Here is a 16616-nt window from a genome sequence, read left to right on the forward strand (position 1 = left end):
ATGCTCAGTCATTAAGTCATGCCCGACTCTCTGCAACCCCATGGACTGCAGCCTGTCAGGCTCCGTGGGATTTCCCAGGCAATAATACTGGAGTGGGTTGCTGTTTCCTTCTCCAGGGGATCTTTCCCATCCAGGGATCAAACCCACGTCTCCTGCACTGGCAGGCAGGTTCTTTACCACAGAGCCACCAGAGAAGCCCAGGAGACACATTGAGGGAGTGGATAATAATCCAGTGTTTGGAGCTGGACTGATGTAAGAAAAACTTAAAAGTGGTCCATTTTCAAGGACAACTAGCCTAGAGGGACAGCTTGCTGATGTAATAGCCGTTAGGATCCTTGCATGGGAAAATCCAGACAAAGGGGGAGTAATAAATCCAGGTGACTTTCTCGGGAAGATTGTTAACCCAGTAGTACACAACCAATGAGGGGCTGGGGGAGGGGCTTGGCTGCCGAGAGGATAAAAACCCCACTGTAACTTGCCCACCAGACACCTGATCTGGCAACATCATCATTAAAGCCTTGCTTCTCGCTGCATCTTGTGTCTCCAAGTCCATTCCTTGGGTTTGGGTCAGTGGGCTCTATTTCCCACATCTGACTTGCATTCAAGGGGCTGTGTGACTTGGCTTCTCTGAGCCTCAGTTTTCTCATCTGTAAACTGGGATTCACCCTTTCCTTCCTTGTGGGAACTATGGAGGGAGGTCTCCTGAGATCATACAGGCAGGGTGCTCACTGGGCTATGCTGCCTGCACTCAGTGAGGCAGAGAGAAATGGAAGCCTCTGAGAGGGACTGCATATAAAAGCAGAGACATTACTTTACTGACAAAGGTCTGTCTAGTCAAGGCTATGGTTTTTCCAGTAGTCAGGTATGGATGTGAGAGTCAGACCATAAAGAAAGTTGAGCACCGAAGAATTGATGCTTTTGAACTGTGGTTTTGGAGAAGACTCTTGAGAGTTCCTTAGACTACAAGGAGATCAAACCAGGCAATCCTAAAGGAAATCAGTCCTGAATACTCATTGGAAGGACTGATGCTGAAATTCCAGTACTTTGGCCACCAAATGCAAGAACTGATTCATTGGAAAAGACCCTGATGCTGGGGAAGATTGAAGGTAGGAGGAGAAGGGGACGACAGAGGATGAGATGGTTGGATGGCATCACCGATTTGATGGACATGAGTTTGAGCAAACTCTGGAAGTTGGTGATGGACAGGGAAGCCTGGTGTGCTGCACTCCATGGGGTTGCAAAGAGTTGGACACGACTGAGCGGCTGAACTGAACTGAGAGGGGCTGTGGTGACAGCATGAGCTGCTGGCCATTTGGGTGTGGGGTGAGTGGAGGTAAGGGAGAGGGAGGGGCAGGGTGGCCGTTCCTTGGATAGGGCCCACTCTCTAGTGTCCTTGAAGCTTTTAGGTGAATTACAAGGGTTTTTGTAGTTTCCTTGTTTGTTGGCAGCAAACCTAGCTCTGTGTTTCCCTCAACAGTCCCTGTGGGGATGGCTTGGGCCCTTCTGGCCTCGGGGGCAAGCAGAGCAGCTCCAGGGCAGATCAGCTCCCTGCCCATTGCTGAGCTGTCCTCCGGGGCACAGGAGCACACGCTGGAGATGGGAGGGGTGGCCAAGGGGATAGTTTCATGGGGGTGGGTGGGATAGCAGGTCCCTTTGTCCCCAAGAACTCTTCCGGACCCCTAAGTCTCTAGTCTGGATTGCATCTTCCATTAGGACCAGTCCTTGCCAACATCCCCCAGGGCTTACCCGGCACCAACAGGCGGTAGTTGTGCTGGAAGCTGCAGACCAGCCGCTGGGTGAGCAACATGGAGGCCATGGTCCCCTCCGCTGGGAACAGAGACCCCTGTCACACGCTCCGGCCCTGAAAGAAACCAGAAACTCAGAGTCAGGCCAACAGAGGCCATGCCCTTGCTGGCCAAGTATCCCACTCCCCACCATTTCCCCACATGGTGAAGAAGGATCTGCTAATATCAGATCCTTTGCTTTCATGCAGAAGGTACACTCTATTTTTTATGATTTAAAAAAATTACAATTTAATTTTTTAGCTTTGCTGGGTCTTCCCTGCTGTGCAGCTAAAGGGCTTTCTCTAGTGGAGGCCACTGGGGCTACTCTCCAGTTTCGGCGGGCAGGCTTCTCAGTGCAGCGGCTTCCCTTGTTGAGGAGCACAGGTTTGAGGAGTTGTGGCACTTGGGCCCAGTCGCTCCCCGGCATGTGGGATCTTCCCGGACCAGGGATTGAACCAGTATCCCCTGCATTGGCAGGCAGATTCTTAACTACTGGACCATCAGGGAAGGCCTACACTATTTTTTAAAAAATTTTTGACTGCGTGGTTTGCGCGATCTTAGTTTTCCAACCAGGGATTGAACCCAGGCCATGGCAGTGAATGCGCATAATTCTAACTGCCAGGGAGGTCTCCAGAGTATATACACTTTAAATCAAAGCCTGTTCACCTTGTGTGTGTGTGTGTGTGTGTGTGTGTGTGTGTTTTAATATTTTCTTAGTTTATTTGGCTGCACTGAGTCTTAGTTGCAGCATGAGGGATCTTCAGTTGCAGTGACATGTGGGATCTAGTTCCCTGACTAGGGATTGAACCTGAGCCCCCTGCATTGGGAGCTGGAGTTTTAGCCATTGGACAACTAGGGAAGTACCCCACGTTGTCTTTTTCTTGACCTTGCATCTAGGTAGGATTATTACACCCACTTTCAAAGAGAGAGGACAGAGTTGGCTAGAAGACAGAGTTGGCTGGAGGACCCTCTGTGGGCAAGCTGGTGAGAGGGTCTCGTCCATCTGGATAAGCAAAGCAGCCTGTGTCCTACATGATGGAAAAACTCAGATGGAGGAAACTCTAGAGCAGACGTCCTGGTGACTGCTTAGTGGGGGAGGCCAGGAGGCCCCTGCCCTGTTCACATACAGAATGTTGGTGGCTGGGTCGCTGGGAACCCTGCAGATCCAGAGCAGTACCCGGGGCCCATTTTGAGGGGTGGACTTCTCCAGCACAACCAACCATCCCGAGTGTGTTCTGGACCAAGAGGTTCCAGGATGTGGAATTTTCAGGTTTTACCTTTTTTTTTTAAATAGAATTTTTATTCTCAAAAATGGCAATCACATGAATATGGGATGCCTTCATTTATTTTATTATTTTTCTGATTCTCATTGTATATGTATTCATTCATTCATTCATTTATTTTTATTGAAGTATAGTTGTTTTACAATGCTGTGTTGGTTTCTGCTGTGGTGTGGCATGTATGTGATTAGTCGCGTCTGACTCTTTGTGACCCCATGGACTGTAGCCCACCAGGCTCCTCTGTCCATGGGATTTTCCAGGCAAGAATACTGGAGAGGGTAGCCATTCCCTTCTCCAGGGGATCTTCCCGACCCAGGGATTGAACCTGGGTCTCCTGAACAGCAGATGGATTCTTTACCATCTGAGCCACCAGAATCCTCCAGGATGGAAGTGACTTTTTTTTTTAATGTTGTAACAGAAGGCTTCTATGAAAAAATATATCTTGCATGTGGACAAAGATTAGAAGGGAACACATAGACACACAATGAAAACCACTATTATCTGGAAGCTTGAATAGGAGTCATTTTGAAATTTTCCATCTTTTGCTGAAAGGTTATTATTTCCCTTTGCCACCCAAAAAAAAGTCAAAAGAGATAGGGTAGGACATATTAGCAACTCTAGGTGTGGGAAAGAAATAAGTGAGACTAGAGGACCCCCAGGGCAGTGCTTCTCAAACTAATTGATCATATCCCTCTCTAAAAACATATTGATGCATTTAATTAATGTGTGTGCATGCTCAGCCACATCCGACTCTTTGCGATTCCCACGGACTGTAGCCTGGGAGGCTCCTCTGTCCATGGGATTCTCCAGGCAAGAATACTGGAGTGGGCTGCCATTTCCTCTTCCAAGAAGTGACTGTTTTGAAGGGTATTTGATCCCCCTCAATCTGCTCAACCATCCAGGGAGTAGGGTATCTCCCCCTTCCGATATGAGGAGATAGAAGTTCAGAGAGGTCATGGTATATGGCCTTGATCATAGGATTGCTTGGGACTGCCTAACCCCAAACCCTTGCTCATGACAACATGGATTAATTCAGTGACTAACAAAACATCTAACTGTAGAAGCAAGGGGTTTGATGAATACAAATGTTCCTGTTAAGAGAGGAAATCTTGCTGCTTTTCACCTGAGAAAATATTATTGAGGAAAGCATGGTCTTGGAAAGTGTGACCATAAATTAACTGAGAAAGCAGACTCTTTCTGTGATAAGTCAATGGATTTTTTGATCTATTCCAGAACAGCTAACTCAATGCAGCCCTGTTAATTTAGCAGCCTGGTAACCAGGTAGTGATAGTGGTGAAGGCCTGCCTGCCAATGCAGGAGACGCAGGAGACTCAGGTTCAGTCCTCGAGTTGGCAAGATGCCCTGGAGAAGGAAATGGCAACCCACTCCAGTATTCTTGCCTGGGAAATCCCATGGAGCCTGGCGGGCTGCAGTCCATGGGGTTGCAGAGAGTCAGACGAGACTGAGCGACTAAGCACAACAACATAACAACTAGGCAGAAAGAGCGATTGCTCTCTCTCTTTGAAGACTATTTGTCTCAAATGGGGGCGCTAAGGACTCCACACAATTCAATTTCCATTAGATGTGTGTTTGAAAATGCGAGAATCTCGGAGAACTCGAATATTAACATTTGAATGCTATGCAAAAGTGAAAGTCACACCCGTACACTTTCAATTACAAAATGTCACATTGGGAAATATATCTTGGTGACATTTCAGTGGCCCGCAGTTGAAACTGACCTTATAACGAAACCTGATCTCTATCAGGCGTTGGTTCTCAGCACAATATATTTCCAACAATCAGAAGAGTTGATGTCATTCATTCACTTTCTCTGGCCCCCTAATCCAGTCAACAAAATTAATCAGGTACCTGTTTCACGGAAGGCACTGTATTATCTAGACACAGGAGAAAACGAAGATGAATAAAATGCTGCTCTCTTTCTAAAGCTCATAATTTAGTGTCAGAGGAATGAGGGGGAGAAAACAGGAGAATTTAATGTAGTAACTGCTTTACCCATCATGTCAATAAATCCTTAAAATAACCTGGCAGGAAATGTAGATGAAGAAATGCCCTGTTCACTGTCAACAGCTAATTCTACATAAGACAGAATGGAATCTTTACCTTCTGGTATAAACAAGCTGCCAGGGGAACAGAGAAATTAATTCTAGGTGTGTGTGTGGGGGGGTGCTGCCCCTTGAAAAGCTGCAAAGTTCCAGAAGCCATAGAAAGAAAGGGGAAGTAATGAATGAAGAAATGAATGCTAAGTTGCTTCAGTCATGTCGGGCTCTTTGTGACCCCATGGACTATAGCCTAATAGGCTCCTCTGTCCATGGAATTCTCGAGGCAAGAATATTGGAGTGAGTTGCCATGCCCGCCTCCAGGGGATCTTCCTGACCCAGGGGTCGAACCCGCATTGCGTATGTCTCCTGCTTTGGCAGGAGGGTTCTTTACCACTAGGGCCACCTGGGAAGCTGAGCTAATGCTCAAAGGCATGAAAGGATGTGGAATGCCCATGGACTCAAGCATGATATCTCAGAGCACTGAAATGGAAGATGCACAGAATTAGGTCACGGGACTCCCCCAGTGGTCCAGTGGCTAAGACTCCATGCTCACAATGCAGGGGGCCCGGGTTCTATCCCTGGTCAGGGAACTAGCCCCGGAAGCAGCAACTATAACATCCCACATGCTTCAGTAGAGATTAAAGATTCTGCATGTTACAACAGACCCAGCGCAGCCAAGTAAACAAATATTCAAAAAAAAAAATCTTCTAATTGCCAGATGGAACCCACTAGAGACCCTCCAAAGGAAGGAAGGTGCCAGTTGCTCTTGTCTTATCCAGAAGGAACCTCTTCAGGCAAGTCCCAGAGGGCAAGGAGGGAATAGGTACTCGGGATGTTAATGAGATGCTGGGGTCATTGATGAGTTGGGGAGGGGGACTTGCTGGGATGAGCTGAGTGGAGAACATCAAGTGGGGTGGGAGTTGATGGGGAGGAAGAAGCCAGGGACCAACTCCTAAACCCCTAGCCTTAGAGCTGGTGGTTTGAGAATTACGGGTCCCTCAAAATGTTAAACACAGAATTACCATATGGTCCAGCAGTTCCACTTCTAAATATACACCCAAAAGAACTGAAGACAGCAACTTGAAGAAAAACATGAACACGCGTGCTCACAGTAGCACCATTCACAATCACAAAAGGTGGAAACAGCCCAGTGTGCACCGATGGATGAGCAGATGAGCACCATGTGTCTGTCTATGCCTTGGACTATTATTCACCATAAAAAGGGAAGAAAGAAGCACTGACACAGCATGGCTGAACCTTAAAGACATCGTTAAGTGCAAGAATCCAGACATAAAGGGTCACCTATTGTAAGATTCTGTTTATGTCTGAAACTTCGATAATAGGTAGATCCAGGGATGTTCCTGGTGGTCCGGTAGTTAAGAACCTGCCTGCCAATGCCGGGGATACAAGTTCGATCCCCGGTCCTGGAAGATCCTACAGAACAACTGAGGAGCAACTAAGCCCTCGAGCCACAACTACTGAACCCATGCTCGGCAACAAGAGAAGTCGCTGAAATGAGAAGCCTCCACCCGGCAACCAGAGAGTAGTCCCCACACTCCGTGACTAGAGAAAAAGCCAGTGCAAAGCAATGAAGACCCTGCTTAGCCAAAAACAAAAGTAATAATTAAAAAAAATAATAAAATCAGTGAGGAGGTCTAAAATTCATGTTAAAATGGCAATTTAATAATAGTACTCCCCTCCCCCAACTCTGAAGTCACTGAATCTCTGCCTGTCCACCACAGCCCTTGTTTGGCTCTGGAATCGAAGACACACCCCACTTCTGGCCTCCGTTTCCTTGTGTGTAAAACGTGGGTGTTGGATCATGTTGTTTCTAAGGCCCCTTCTGACCCTGAGAAGCATCTGAGGAGCAGTTTATGGAGAATTCCTTGCAGCGCTACTCCCGGCCCCCACTCCTACCCCAGAAGTGGTACCAGCCTCCCCTCCACCGGGTCCCCCCATCTGCAATCTGCTGCACATCTGGAAAAGGGATGGGGAGGCCTGAGGGATCCTGGGCTGGAGGGGGAGCTTTCCGAGTACCAGCCCACCCTGAGGCTTGGGACCAACGTGGGGCTGGAGAAATCCCGACTCTGAATGGAAAACAGGCTGCTTGCCAGGAACCCCTGGTCCCTGAAATCCTTGTCTTTTTGGCCCCACCACGTGGCATGTGGGATCTCAGCTCCCTGACCAGGGTTTGAACCCATGCCCTGTGAAATGGAAACACAGAGTCTTAACCTCTGGGCTGCCAGGGAAGTCCCCACTTAATGTACTTCTTGAGATCAACTTGCTTTTTAAGCTTTCCTATTTAAAATTACTTTCCTACAGCTGGTGGTGGAGAAGACTGAGAGTCCCTTGGACTGCAAGGAGATCAAACATTCAATCCTAAAGGAAATCAACCCTGAATATTCATTGGAAGGACTGATGCTGAAGCTCCAATACTTTGGCCATCTGATGCCAAGAGCTGACTCACTGGAAAAGACCCTGATGCTGGGAAAGATAAAGGGCAGGAGAAGGGGGTGACAGAGGATGGGATGGTTGGATGGTATCACTGACTCAATAGACATGAGTCTGAGCAAACTCTGGGAGACAATGAAGGACCGGGAAGCCTGGCAAGCTGCAGTCCATGGGGTCACAAAGAGTTGGACAGAACTGAATGACTGATCAACAACAGCCCCTACTAATCACTCCCCAGCATCCTTCCCTCAAAGTTTCATTTGCTGCAAATAAAAGTGATAGGGGAAAGAATGTAATAAAAATCAAGGCAGGTTGTCAAATTAAAAGCTGGATGTGGTTGACTGCCCAAGGTTTCCAGCCTCTGCTGGGCCCCATCTTCTGCAGAGGGTCCCATCTTCTTGCTAAGATGGAGACGAGCAGCTCTCAGACAGGTGTTAAAAGCAGGCTAGCATCAGACAGGAACTTTTCTCCTTGCCATGATGAAAACCAAAAGAGAAATTTCAACCAATCAATAAACTAAAGAGAATAGGAACCATCAGAGCGCACGGTAGGTGGGGGGTGACCTTTGTTTCAGACACGTGGAGCCCCTACAAAGAACCTGTTTCTCAGTGTGCGTTTCAGTCAAAACAAGTTGAAACCCTGGTCTCACCAGATACTGGAGTCCTTGGGTTTCCACCCACTGCTCCCTATCCCGGTTCCTTTAATTAAAATGCTAATTAGTTCTCTCTGCTGCCTCTTATCTTCCTGGTGCATTTGGAGGGTGGGCTGGGCAGAAGCAATGTTTAAATCAATAGGGCGAGAGGAATTCAGGTGAAAGGGCAAAAAAAAAAAAAAAAAAAAAAAACTGATTTTTTTCTATGAATAAAAAGTCATAGAGAATAAAAAGACAGACACAGATGCTGGGAAAGATTGAGGGCAGGAGGAGAAGGTAGGGGGGTAGGGGGACAGAGGATGAGAGGGTTGATGGCATCATGGAGTCAACGGACATGAGTTTGAGCCAACTCTGGGAGACAGTGAAGGACAGGGAAGACAGGTATGCTGCAGTCCATGGGGCTGCAAATAGTTCGACTTAGTGACTGAACAACAACAATCGCAGCACTGCTTGCTGCTTATGGCTCCCCTGTCGTGTGCACTGTACCTTCTGTGTGACATTTTGTGTCCGCCTCGGGTGACAGGCTCAGGGTGAATGACTCCGCATGGTCTTGGGGCTCAAAAGCCAGTGATTCTTACCCTCGCTGCCGGCGAGAATCAGGGGAGCTCTCCATCTATGACACCCCCTCCCTCCGGGGACACCCACAAGTGTGACCTGGGATTGGTGACGCTCCTGAGGCAGGGTTACAACCACCTTCCTAAGGGGTAGACGGTGGGCCCTGCACTTCACCCAGGTCTGCACTGCCCCCAAATCTTTGGAAATGGCTTTGAAAGTTAAACATTCCAAAGATGGAAAATGAAGAGAAAAAAAATGAAGACCAAGGTGGCCCTTTGGGGAGCTGGAGTGCTTGATGTGAAACCAGCCTCTTTTGCCTGCTGTGTGACCTTGAGCACCTTAAGTAACCTCTCTGGGTTTCAGCTTCCTCCTCTGTAAAATGGGGAAACCCCAATTGCACCTGACTCATGGCCTAGCTGCGGGTGAACGGCTATCCCCAGCCCCAGTGCCGCACTGCAAATAGTCATTACATACATACTAAACACTCCAAACCATCCAATGAAGACGGACTCATCTCTCTACCATTTGCATATGTCACTGGCTGGAGATGGAACCCCTGGACTTCTCTGAGGCTCCCCCAAATACCCTTTCTCATTCTTCTATCTGCTCTTGGAACGGAGACAGAAACGCTGGCAGAGGCTGGGGACATTCCTTTCCCTGTCTGCAGCCCCAACTGTCGGCTTTTCTGCAGACTCAGTGGGACACAATGACCGGCTCAAGCTAAGTGGGCCTCCATTGTCAAGGCCAGGGGTCGCCATGGCAACCAATAAAGCCAGAGGCCTGGCCTTTGCAGATGGCTAACAGGGCCCCATTCAAGGGCCTGTGATGATGGCCTTGGGACAGAAGGTTTTATCTGGGACCTGGCTTTTCTCCTCCAGCCCCGCTCCCCACCCGAGCTTTCTCTGCAAAACAGACCCTGGCCCTTCCTCCCTGCATTCATAAATTCATGATTCCCTATAACCTGCTGGTGGAACACCATACAATCATTACTGACTTGTATAAGGGGAGAGGAATACTGTTCTTAGAAACAGGCAAGTGTTGACTCCTAAGACAGACCGAGGGTGCAGTTGAGAAAGTAACATCAGCCAGAAACTGGGCTCAGATGTGCCATCTAGTAGCTTGATGACTGGGCAACTTGCTCAGTTCAGTAATTCCTTAGTGGTCCAGCGCTCTTCCTGCCCAGATTCAATCCCTTGTTGGGAAACTAAGATTCCACAAGCTGTATGGCACGGCCAAAAAAAAGAAAAATGGTTGCTCAGCTCACCAGGGCCTCAGTTTCCTCATCTGTGAAATGGGAAGAATTAAACCTACCCACGCGGTCACGAGGCACAGAATTTGGCCAACTGAAGCCTGCACACAGGACGTAGAAGAGACTGCTCCTCGCAGGCCACGTTCTCAGTTTCCAAAGAAACCTCCACCTTGTAGGGAAGGCATTTCTTCTACAGTCTGACGTCCTGGGAGGGACCATTTGCACGTGCAAATCTGTGGCTCTGCTCGAGCCTGAAGATGTAGCTTCCATGAGACAGAAGCTGGTCTGCCCCAATCTCTCCATCCTTAGGTTTCTGTCTCCCAGTACACCTGCCCACACTGCCCCTGCCCCCTAGGCTCTATCAGGAAGAATGTGTGCGTGCGTGTTCAGTCACAAAGTCCTGTCCAGCTCTTTGTGACTACATGGACTGTAGCCCGCCAGGCTCCTCTGTCCATGGAATTTTCTGAGTAAGCATACTGGAGTGGGTTGCCACGCCCTCTTCCAGGGGATCTACCCAATCCAGGGATTGAACCTGTGTCTCCTGCACTGGCAGGCGGATTCTTCACCATGGAGCCTCCTGGGGAGCCCCGTCGTCAGGAAGAATAAGGTGAACTTAAATCCCGCACGCAGGCAGCATGGACATGGCGTCTCTAGAATAAAGGAGAAAATAACAGACAAGGCTTCGAATCCAAGCCCTGAATGGGAGAGGCAGAGGCTTCGATCTGGAGGCAAGACATAAGCGGAAAGACACGTCCTGGAAGTGCTGGGTGAGTTTCGGATTTCTGACCCCACAAGGGAGCGGGAGTGAGAGAACAGAAACTGGGCTGGGAAAGATGCCGTGCCAACGCGGAACACGCTGACCTGGGCCAGAGGACTGGAGTCTGTTTGCTCAGTTTCACGAATGTTTACCAGGTGTCAGTCCAGTGAGCACATGCTCTGCTCTGCCCTGGGGACCCAGTGTTCCTGCGAGAGGTGGGGGGGTGGGGGGCGGACAGGAAAAACCAGCAGATAAGGCCCACGTGATGAGAGGAGACACGTTCCCTGTTTAGAGAAACCAAATCATTTTAAGGACTCCAGGAACTGCTGAGGGAGCAAATACCACGGTGTGTTACAAACGAGCCATTTATTTTCTCCCCAGTCTGCACCGAGGACGACTTGGAAAAACTCTTTTGGTGATCGGAGTTACCACCTATGCCTGACAGTATTCCTACAATCCCTTGGAAATGCCTTAGCTTCACAAATTCAGAGGATCTGATGGAGGGTCTGCTATGATTCAGTGAACAAATGCCTGCGATGCCAAGCATGACCCACACCATCTCATCTACTCCCCAAATGCAAATTCTACTCTTCCCATTTTTCAGGTGAGGGGACAGGCTCAGAGAGGTTCAGACACTTGCACAAGGACACACAGCCAGAGATCGTGGAGCTGGGTTGGAACCAGGGCCTCTGGGCTTGAAGACCAAGATCTGGGAATATTACCAGTTTGGTGGTTGTCGTCCTTACCCAGAAACCTCATCAATCAACTGAGACCAACAAACACTTCCTTTATAGGGACAAAAAAACTTAATAGCTATCACTGTTTGCAGTCTTCCTAAAGATCTTCATCTTTTTTTGTTTGTGCATTTTTTTTTGGCTGCAGCACGTGGACACTTAGTTCCCTGACCAGGGAGCGAACTCACACCCCTGGCATTGGAAGCATGGAGTCTTAACCACTGGACTGCCAGGGAAGTCCCAAGAAAGTCTTCATCTTTTTTTTTTCGTTTCATATATGATATTATACATGTTTCAATGCCATTCTCCCAAATCATCCCACCCTCTCCCTCTCCCACAGAGTCCAAAAGACTGTTCTATACATCTGTGTCTCTTCTGCTGTCTCGTATACAGGGTTATTGTTACCATCTTTCTAAATTCCATATATATGCGTTAGTATACTGTACTGGTGTTTTTCTTTCTGGCTTACTTCACTCTGTATAATAGGCTCCAATTTCATCCACCTCATTAGAACTGATTCAAATGTATTCTTTTTAATGGCTGAGTAATACTCCATTGTGTATATGTACCACAGCTTTCTTATCCATTCATCTGCTGATGGACATCTAGGTTGCTTCCATGTCTTGGCTATTATAAACAGTGCTGCAATGAACTTTGGGGTACACGTATCTCTTTCAATTCTGGCTTCCTCAATGTGTATGCCCAGCACTGGGATTGCTGGGTCATAAGGCAGTTCTATTTCCAGTTTTTTAAGGAATCTCCACACTGTTCTCCATAGTGGCTGTACTAGTTTGCATTCCCACCAACAGTGTAAGAGGGTTCCCTTTTATCCACACCCTCTCCAGCATTTATTGCTTGTAGACTTTTGGATTGCAGCCATTCTGACTGGCGTGAAATGGTACCTCATAGTGGTTTTGATTTGCATTTCTCTGATAATGAGTGATGTTGAGCATCTTTTCATGTGTTTGTTAGCCATCTGTATGTCTTCTTTGGAGAAATGTCTATTTAGTTCTTTGGTCCATTTTTTGATTGGGTCGTTTATTTTTCTGGAATTGAGCTGTAGGAGTTGCTTGTATATTTTTGAGATTAGTTGTTTGTCAGTTGCTTCATTTGCTATTATTTTCTCCCATTCTGAAGGCTGTCTTTTCACCTTTCTTATAATTTCCTTTGTTGTGCAGAAGCTTTTAATTTTAATTAGGTCCCATTTGTTTATTTTTTCTTTTATTTCCAATATTCTGGGAGGTGGGTCATAGAGGATCCTGCTGTGATGTATGTCAGAGAGTGTTTTGCCTATGTTCTCCTCTAGGAGTTTTATAGTTTCTGGTCTTACGTTTAGATCTTTAATCCATTTTGAGTTTATTTTTGTGTATGGTGTTAGAAAGTCTTCTAGTTTCATTCTTTTACAAGTGGTTGACCAGTTTTCCCAGCACCACTTGTTAAAGAGATTGTCTTTTCTCCATTGTATATTCTTGCCTCCTTTGTCAAAGATAAGGTGTCCATATGTGCATGGATTTATCTCTGGGCTTTCTATTTTGTTCCATTGGTCTATATTTCTGTCTTTGTGCCAGTACCATACTGTCTTGATGACTGTGGCTTTGTAGTAGAGCCTGAAGTCAGGCAGGTTGATTCCTCCAGTTCCATTCTTCTTTCTCAAGATTGCTTTGGCTATTCGAGTTTTTTTGTATTTCCATACAAATTGTGAAATTATTTGTTCTAGCTCTGTGAAGAATACCCTAAAGACTCTACCAGAAAATTACTAGAACTAATCAATGAATATAGTAAAGTTGCAGGATATAAAATCAACACACAGAAATCCCTTGCATTCCTATACACTAATAATGAGAAAATAGAAACAGAAATTAAGGAAACAATTCCATTCACCATTGCAACGAAAAGAATAAAATACTTAGGAATGTATCTACCTAAAGAAACTAAAGACCTATATATAGAAAACTATAAAACACTGGTGAAAGAAATCAAAGAGGACAGTAATAGATGGAGAAATATACCATGTTCATGGATTGGAAGAATCAGTATAGTGAAAATGAGTATACTACCCAAAGCAATTTATAGATTCAATGCAATCCCTATCAAGCTACCAACGGTATTCTTCACAGAGCTAGAACAAATAAGTCTTCATCTTTTGGCCTCATGTTCATTTCCAACCTCAGCCCACACTTGGCACTTTCCCTACATCCCAATTCTTATCCCACCTTCCCTTTCAGGGTACAGAGGTCTGAATTCCATGAGGCACTCTATCCTACCCTAAGGCACGTAAGGTCCTTGGTGTGCAAGAAGCAACATCTCTGTGACTCTACGGCACTCAGGACAGCTCCAGGTAACAGAGAATGCTGCCGGCACATTTCAAACATCAGTATATGAGGGAAGTCCCTGGTGCTCCAGTGGTTAAGACTTTGCACTGCCAATGCAGGGGGCGTGGGTTCGATCCCTGGTCTGGGGACTAAGATCCCACATGCCATGTGGAATGGCCAAAAGATAAAATTAAAAAAAAAATCAATATATGACCAAGAGTTTGCCTATCTTTTCTTGCTTCCTAATTCTTTTAGCCTATGCTTTCAAAATTTTGGTGTGGGAGGGACAGCGAAGAGGAGGGGAGATCCAAGGACAGAGTCATGAAAAAGCCCCTGATGCACTGTCTTCTGAACCAATCAAGCTGTTGACTGGCACAATGGCCATCAATCACGTGACCCTGGCCAAGACCTGGGGCCTTCTGGATGACACATGTGTGTTGATTTCCAAGATCCTCATGCCATACACTGAGGAAACCAGAAGGGAAAGAGACACGTGTACCCCAATGTTCATCGCAGCACTGTTTATAATAGCCAGGACATGGAAGCAATCTAGATGCCCATCAGCAGATGAATGGATAAGAAAGCTGTGGTACATATACACAATGGAGTATTACTCAGCCATTAAAAAGAATACATTTGAATCAGTTCTAATGAGATGGATGAAACTGGAACCTATTATACAGAGTGAAGTAAGCCAGAAAGAAAAACACCAATACAGTATACTAACGCATATATATGGAATTTAGAAAGATGGAAACAATAACCCTGTGTATGAGACAGCAAAAGAGACACTGATGTATAGATCAGTCTTATGGACTCTGTGGGAGAGGGAGAGGGTGGGGAGATTTGGGAAAATAGCATTGAAACATGTATAATATCATGTATGAAACGAGTCGCCAGTCCAGGTTTGATGCATGGTACTGGATGCTTGGGGCTGGTGCACTGGGACGACCCAGAGAGAGGAGAGGGGAGGGAGGAGGGTGGAGGGTTCAGGATGGGGAACGCGGGTATACCTGTGGCGGATTCATTTCGATATTTGGCAAAACTAATACAATATTGTAAAGTTTAAAAAAAAAAAAAAAAGATCCTCATGCCAATCTTATCCACCTCCCCTGACGCCCCCTGCAGTCTGGCAGCATCTAAGACATCAAATGTAGCCTGTCTGTTTAGGGAGGCTTCCCAAGGTACCAGAGGGCAGATGGCTGAAGCTCTTAACCCTACAGCTTGCAATGCCTTGTTTAGCTTGTTTATTGAAAGGAGGGGGACCCCGAGGACAAAATAGAGCACCAAAGAAAGGGCTGGGACCTGAACCTGAGGAGGAAGGCTGATCCCAGCTGCTGGTGATTATCAGTGTGCAAAGTAGAGTGTCAAGCAAGTGCAAAACATCAATCACCTCTCCTGTCTTTTGTCCACATAGAGCCAGATATTCAGAGTAAATAAAACTGGGATGGGGGTTTCCTTGGTGGTCCAGTGGTTAAGACTGTGAGCGTCCACTGCAGGGGGCCTGGGCTCTATCCCTGGCTGGGGAACTAAGATACCAGATGCTGCATGCGTGCATGCCCAGTCGCTCAGTCGTGTCTGACTCTGCGACCCCATGGACTGTAGCCCACCAGGCTCTTCTGTCCATGGGATTCTCTAAGCAAAAATACTGGAGTGGGTTGCCATGCCCTCCTCTAGGGGACCTTCCTGACCCAGGGATTGAACCTGAGTCTCCTACAACTCCTGCATTGCAGGTGGATTCTTTACTGCTGAGCCACTGAGGTAGCCTTGTATACCTTATGGCACAGCTCCCCTCCCCACCCACCCCTCCAGCCAAAACAACAACAACAACAAAAAAAAAAAACCTGGGATGGAATTTATCCTGGTTGGCATGCTCCCTGGAGGAGAAACCCATCCAGGTGTCCAAACCTCCTTTGGTTTCCATCATCAGCAGTCATTCTCTGTCTTACTTCTACCTTACCTCCCGTTGAGAAAAATGCCTCCATTTTATGCCTTTAGACAATTTTAGGAAAACAGACTTGCTAGGTAAAAAAAAGCACATCTCTAAAATGATACTCCTTGCTTCTGTTCATTTACTCGGTTGTGTCCCACTCTTGCCATCCCATGGATAGCCTGCCAGGCTCCTCTGTCTGTGGGATTATCTTTTAAGCAAGAATATTGGAGTGGAGTGCCATTTCCTCCTCCTCCAGGGGATCTTCCCAACCCAGGGATCGAACCCAAGTCTCTTGCATCTTCTGAATTGGCAGGCGGGTTCTTTACCACTGAACCACCGGGGAAGGATACTCCTTGAGATGTGTACAAAACCCCCAGCCATCCTCCAGGCAAAAAGGTAAGGGTTGTAGGAAGGAATTAAAAGCTTTATATTGATATCATCTTAGTTTACACGGGTGCCCCAACATTCCCTGGCTCCCTGCTACCCTCAGGATAAAGCCCAGCTGCTTACCTGGGTACCCCCCACCCCCACCCCTGCCTGCAACCTGTATGTCCCGCCCCTCCCCCTGTTCCTTGGGCGCTGACTCACATATACTCTGCTCTTTGCTGCCTTCAGGTCATCTCTCACGAGATCCTGTCTGCTGGATTGTCCTCGCTGCCCCCTCCCCCTGTGGGTATTCCTTGAATCTTGGGTGCTTTTTCAGAGTGGCCACTTCTGGCCACCAACTCCAAGAAGCCTTCCTGACACTCAGCTCAGGGTTAGACACCACTCATCTGTATTTCTCCAGCAGTCATTCTTTTTTTTTTTTTGGCTGCACCTTGAGGCATGTGGAATTTTGTTCTTCAGCTG

General features: G+C 47.1%; 1 protein-coding gene and 1 long non-coding RNA gene across 5 annotated transcripts in view; one reads left to right on the forward strand and one right to left on the reverse strand.

Moving 5' to 3' along the window:
* The window catches only part of ABAT (4-aminobutyrate aminotransferase), an 86865-nt gene that overhangs the window by 37186 nt on the left and 33063 nt on the right, over positions 1-16616 (reverse strand). For 3 of the 4 annotated variants that reach the window (XM_014480994.2, XM_070362951.1, XM_070362950.1), the window contains one exon: positions 1747-1861. In XM_014480994.2, the coding sequence (XP_014336480.2) occupies positions 1747-1816 (70 nt within the window). In that variant the 5' untranslated portion in view covers positions 1817-1861. Of the gene's footprint in view, positions 1-1746; positions 1862-4803; positions 4960-16616 lie in introns of all 4 variants that reach the window. The other variant, XM_070362949.1, reaches the window with a different exon arrangement.
* Positions 10550-16616, forward strand: part of LOC138985626 (uncharacterized) — a 30126-nt gene continuing 24059 nt past the window's right edge. Inside the window, exons 1-2 of the long non-coding RNA XR_011462675.1 lie at positions 10550-10798; positions 11170-11392. This is a non-coding gene — a long non-coding RNA (uncharacterized lncRNA). The remainder of the gene's footprint in view (positions 10799-11169; positions 11393-16616) is intronic.

Source organism: Bos mutus, chromosome 25 (assembly GCF_027580195.1).
Source record: "Bos mutus isolate GX-2022 chromosome 25, NWIPB_WYAK_1.1, whole genome shotgun sequence".
Classification (NCBI taxonomy): domain Eukaryota; kingdom Metazoa; phylum Chordata; class Mammalia; order Artiodactyla; family Bovidae; genus Bos; species Bos mutus.